A 5,726-nucleotide genomic window follows, 5' to 3' on the forward strand; every position below is an offset into this window, starting at 1 on the left:
TAGGGGGGGGCACACGGCATGGGCGACGGGGCAGCAGGAGGCTGCCACAGGTTGTATTGGGAGATTAGGAGAGGAGGCCACCGGGTTTGGGGGGCCAGAAGGCAGGTTGGCGGAGCCTGGATGGAGAGCGGAGCCAACTCCCCGTACTCAGGCATGGCAGCATGAGACTGGGCAGGTTCCGGGGTATGCGGAGCTGCGTACTGTGCCACGAGTGGTCCGGCATAGTCCGGTACGTCCTGTGCGAGCACCCCGCACGTGTCGTGCGAAGGTGGGCATGCAGCCAGGACGGAGTGTGCCGGCTCAGCGCTCGTGGTCTCCAGTGCCTCTCCTCGGTCCCGGATATCCTGCGCCAGTGTCACGTGCTGTTATGCCAGTACGGGTACACAGCCCTGCACGTCCTGTGCTGATGCCTCACACAGAGTGTGTGAAGGTAGGCATTCAGCCAGGACGGGTTGTGGCAGCTCTTCACTCCAGGTCTCCTATCCGTCTCCACAGCCCGGCCCGGCCTGTTCCTGCTCCTCGCACCAAGCCTACGGTGCGCGTCGCCAGCCCGGCCTGTTCCTGCCCCTCGCACCAAGCCTACGGTGCGCGTCGCCAGCCCGGCCCGGCCTGTTCCTGCCCCTCGCACCAAGCCTACGGTGCGCGTCGCCAGCCCGGCCCGGCCTGTTCCTGCCCTTCGCACCAAGCCTACGGTGTGCGTCGAGAGCCCGGCCCGGCCTGTTCCTGCCACTCGCACCAAGCCTACGGTGTGCGTCGCCAGCCCGGCCCGGCCTGTTCCTGCCACTCACACCAAGCCTACGGTGTGCGTCGCCAGCCCGGCCCGGCCTGTTCCTGCCACTCGCACCAAGCCTACAGTGTGCGTCGCCAGCCCGGCCCGGCCTGTTCCTGCTCCTCGCACCAAGCCTACAGTGTGCGTCGTCAGCCCGGTCCAGCCCGTTCCTGCTCCACGCACCAAGCCAGGGGTGCGAGTCGTCAGCCCGGTCCGGCCTGTTCCTGCTCCACGCACCAAGCCAGGGGTGCGAGTCGTCAGCCCGGTCCGGCCTGTTCCTGCTCCACGCACCAAGCCAGGGGTGCGAGTCGTCAGCCCGGTCCGGCCCGTTCCTGCTCCACGCACCAAGCCAGGGGTGCGCATCGTCAGCCCGGTCCGGCCCGTTCCTGCTCCACGCACCAAGCCAGGGGTGCGCATCGTCAGCCCGGTACGGCCCGTTCCGGCTCCACGCACCAAGCCAGGGGTGCGCATCGTCAGCCCGGTCCGGCCCGTAGCTGCTCCACGCACTAAGCCAGGGGTGCGCATCGTCAGCCCGGTCCGGCCCGTTCCTGCTCCACGCACCAAGCCAGGGGTGCGAGTCGTCAGTCCGGTCCGGCCCGTTCCTGCTCCACGCACCAAGCCAGGGGGGTGCGAGTCGTCAGTCCGGTCCGGCCCGTTCCTGCTCCACGCACCAAGCCAGGGGTGCGCATCGTCAGCCCGGTACGGCCCGTTCCGGCTCCACGCACCAAGCCCGGGGTGCGCATCGTCAGCCCGGTCCGGCCCGTAGCTGCTCCACGCACCAAGCCAGGGGTGCGCATCGTCAGCCCGGTCCGGCCCGTTCCAGCTCCACGCACCAAGCCAGGGGTGCGCATCATCAGCCCGGTCCGGCCCGTTGCTGCTCCACGCACCAAGCCAGGGGTGCGCATCGTCAGCCCGGTCCGGCCCGTTTCTGCTCCACGCACCAAGCCAGGGGTGTGCGTCGTCAGTCCGGCACAACCCGTGCCTGGGTCACCGGTGCCTGGTCAGGTACCGGTCAGCTGCTCCACACCGCCTCCGAGGAGGAATGCCCACCCAGCCCTCCCTGTTTGGTTCAGGTTAAGGCGCGGTCGCAGTCCGCGCCTTTGGGGGGGGGGGGTACTGTCACACCCTGGCTCTGGGGACTCTATATGTTGAGCCAGGGTGTGTAGATTCATTGTGTTTGTGTGCTGTGTTTGAGTGTCTAGTTGTTCTATTTCTATGTTGGCCAGAGTGGCTCCCAATCAGAGGCAACGAGTGTCAGCTGTTGCTGGTTGTCTCTGATTGGGGGCCATATTTAAACAGTCTGTGTTCCCACAGGTGTTGTGGGATCTTGTTCCTAGTTAGGTTTGTCCTTTGGATGTCACGTATCGTTTGTTGTTTTGGTTCGCTGTTCGTGTTACCATTCGATTAATAAAGTATGTTTACTTTCAACGCTGCGCCTTGGTCCACTCACTCTAACGATCGTGACACCAATACATGTCTGATGAGCCAATCTGGCCTGAGGCGTGCACACACACACACACACACACAGACAATCATGCAGAGAAGCATACCATCTGCAATGTCTTAGGCTGTTGCTTTGACACATTGTTTGTTACTGTCTTGAGTGTGTGTATGTGTGTGTGTGTTACCGTGAGTGGGGTGATGACGAGGCGAGGGCATGCCCCCAGGTATTCATATCCATAGATGTACATGGACAGAGCCATCCTGGCAACACAGTTATCCAGGTCCAAGTCCCAGTAGTAACGCAGCTGTCTCTGCCACTCAAAGTTACTGCCTGAGTCAACCTACACACACACAGAGAGACATGGGCGCGCACACATACACACACACACACACACACACACACAAAGAAAGACTTGGTCACTACTCAAGGATAAGGCCAAATAAACAGGACATAAACTGTTTTTTTTTGTCCAGACAAGTTGGATTTATGTAAAACAATCTTTTTTTTATTGAATGAACTACAATTCCCATGATGCAGTGGGTGGTTTGCAGGCCTACAGTACCTTTCGGGCCACGAGGTCTGTGACAATGTCCCTGGCGTGCACGTCTACGGTGATGAGAGCTGTGATGATGTTACGGTGCAGGTTGGGGAGTTGGCCTCGAACCAAGGCTGCTAGGGCATTCAGCCTCTATAGACAGACAGAAATACAAGCAGACAGACAGACAGACAGACAAGCAGACAGACAGCCAGACAGAAAGACAAGCAGACAGACAGACAAGCAGGCAGGGAGGGAGACACAGGCACACGGAGAATTATCAAATGATCAAAAACAAAAGTATTTCTACTAATACAAATGTCTCTGTTCCAAGGTGTTGTCACCACTGTCGGCTGTTCTAAACCAGTCATTGTGGACGGTCGTACATCAATGTTGACATATTCAAAGTCCTGCAGGGCCATGAAGTGGTCGTGGTCTCCCTCCAGACAGCCGTCCAGGTCTCTGCACCACATCAACTGACTGATGGTTAACACCACCTGGTGGACACAGAGGAACACTGCAGCTGGGCATTAACTCTTAAAGACACCATCTTTACAATACCTAATAAACAAAGCCGAAAGCATTTCATACAATAGGATTTCATTCATTTCTTCAGAGGCAACCCAACTACTCCCGTTCTTTGATCTTGTAGTCAGCGATGGAGGTTAGTGTGTGTGTGTGTGTGTGTGTGTACCTGTGAGGGGTGTCCAGCCACCACCCACTCCTTTCGCTCTTTGCTCTGGTAGTCAGGGAGGTTAGTGTGTGTGTGTGTGTGTGTGTGTGTGTGTGTGTGTGTGTGTGTGTACCTGTGAGGGGTGTCCAGCCACCACCCACTCCTTTCGCTCTTTGCTCTGGTAGTCAGGGAGGTTAGTGTGTGTGTGTGTGTGTGTGTGTGTGTACCTGTGAGGGGTGTCCAGCCACCACCCACTCCTTTCGGTCTTTGCTCTGGTAGTCAGGGAGGTTAGTGTGTGTGTGTGTGTGTGTGTGTGTGTGTGTGTGTGTGTGTGTGTGTGTGTGTGTGTGTGTGTGTGTACCTGTGAGGGGTGTCCAGCCACCACCCACTCCTTTCGGTCTTTGCTCTGGTAGTCAGGGAGGTTAGTGTGTGTGTGTGTGTGTGTGTGTGTGTGTGTGTGTGTGTGTGTGTGTGTGTGTGTGTGTGTGTGTGTGTGTGTACCTGTGAGGGGTGTCCAGCCACCACCCACTCCTTTCGGTCTTTGCTCTGGTAGTCAGCGATGGAGGCCTTGCTGAGGCGGCGAAGGGAAGAGAACATGGCCTCCTCTACTTTACCCAGCCAGTCCTCTACGTTCCCACGCGCCTTCAGACCTTTAGCCAGGCCAACCTACACACACAGGGACACACACACACAGGGACACACACACACAGGGACACACACACACAGGGACACACACACACAGGGACACACAGACACAGGGACGCACACACACACACACACAGGGACGCAGAGACAAAGGGACGCACACACACACACACAGGGATGCAGAGACACAGGGACACACAGACGCACACACACACAGGGACGCAGAGACACACACATAGGGAGACAGACACAGAGAGACACAGACACAGGGAGACACAGACATAGACAGACACAGACACAGGGAGACAGACACAGGGAGACACAGAGAGACACAGGGAGACACAATGAGACACAGGGAGACACAGACAGACACAGGAAGACACAGACACAGGGAGACACAGACACAGGGAGACACAGACAGACACAGGGAGACACAGACACAGGGAGACACAGACACAGGGAGACACAGGGAGACACAGACACAGGGAGACACAGACAGACACAGGGAGACACAGACACAGGGAGACACAGACACAGGGAGACACAGACACAGGGAGACACAGGGAGACACAGACACAGGGAGACACAGACACAGGGAGACACAGGGAGACACAGACACAGGGAGACACAGACAGACACAGACAGACACAGACAGACACAGACAGACACAGGGAGACACAGACAGACACAGGGAGACACAGACACAGACAGACACAGTCACAGACAGACACAGACAGACACAGACACAGGGACACACAGAGAGACACAGACACAACAAATATTGTAATGAGAAGTCAAGAGGACAACAACATTTTCAAAATCTCTCTCTTTGAGACAGAGAAAGAGAGTGAAATAATAGACAGAGAGGGAGTCTCTCTCTATCTTTCTCTGTCTCTCTCTTTCTCTGTCTCTCTCTTTCTCTCTCTCTCTCTCTCTCTCTCTGTTGAGAAAAGAAGAGAGAGAGAATCCTCCATACCTTCTCTCCCTCAGGTGAGACCATGGCCAGAATGTCGTTGCTGTAGACCTTCTCCTGCTCTCCGTCTGCAGGCTGCGTTGTCTTGGCGTCGGGGGGCGGATGGGGCAGCAGGGCGAACTCCAGGCGGGCGATAGCATCAAAACACTTCCTGAGATGGGGCTGAACGGCCTGGGGGTTCCTGGTCTGAGCCAAGATCTCCAGAAGCTCATCGTTGGACAGGAAGTAGAACCTGGGTACGGTACCGAGAGATGGACTCATTGATTGATTAAGTGTCTTCCAACATTTCACCACAGGGAACATCACAACACATTGATAGAACATCAGCAGATATAGAACCATTAACAAAGTGGTTAAGGCAGTGACCAACAATCCTGGAGATACATGCAGGCTTTTGTTCCTGCCCTGCACTAATAGACAGCTGAGTACCTGGGGAAGATGACTCTCTTGGACTCCAGGTAGGCCTCCAGACACTTCTGGATCTGGTCTAGCAGGGCATTGTTGTTCTGGAAGATCTCCAGCAGACCTGTAGAGAGACAATGAGAAAAGGGAAGGGGGGTGTGTTACCCCCATGTGTGTGTCCCCCCCCCCCTATCTCTGTGTGTGTTTGTGTGAGTGAATGAGTGAGTGAGTGAGTGAGTGAGTGAGTGGAGAGAGAGAGAGACAGAGACAGAGACCTGGCTGTGT

General features: G+C 56.6%; 1 protein-coding gene across 1 annotated transcript in view; it reads right to left on the reverse strand.

Annotated features, from left to right (window-relative positions):
• The window catches only part of LOC311126133 (dynein axonemal heavy chain 6-like), a gene marked incomplete at both ends in the record, with an annotated part of 38,057 nt that extends 32,492 nt beyond the window's left edge, over positions 1-5,565 (reverse strand). The window contains 6 exons of the mRNA XM_084200146.1: positions 2,398-2,553; positions 2,776-2,901; positions 3,135-3,245; positions 3,923-4,087; positions 5,043-5,271; positions 5,469-5,565. Coding sequence (XP_084056272.1) covers positions 2,398-2,553; positions 2,776-2,901; positions 3,135-3,245; positions 3,923-4,087; positions 5,043-5,271; positions 5,469-5,565 — 884 coding nt within the window. The remainder of the gene's footprint in view (positions 1-2,397; positions 2,554-2,775; positions 2,902-3,134; positions 3,246-3,922; positions 4,088-5,042; positions 5,272-5,468) is intronic.
• Between the last annotated feature and the right edge of the window lie 161 nt (positions 5,566-5,726).

This window comes from Coregonus lavaretus (assembly GCF_964263955.1).
Source record: "Coregonus lavaretus genome assembly, contig: HAP1_SCAFFOLD_5379, whole genome shotgun sequence".
Classification (NCBI taxonomy): Eukaryota; Metazoa; Chordata; class Actinopteri; order Salmoniformes; family Salmonidae; genus Coregonus; species Coregonus lavaretus.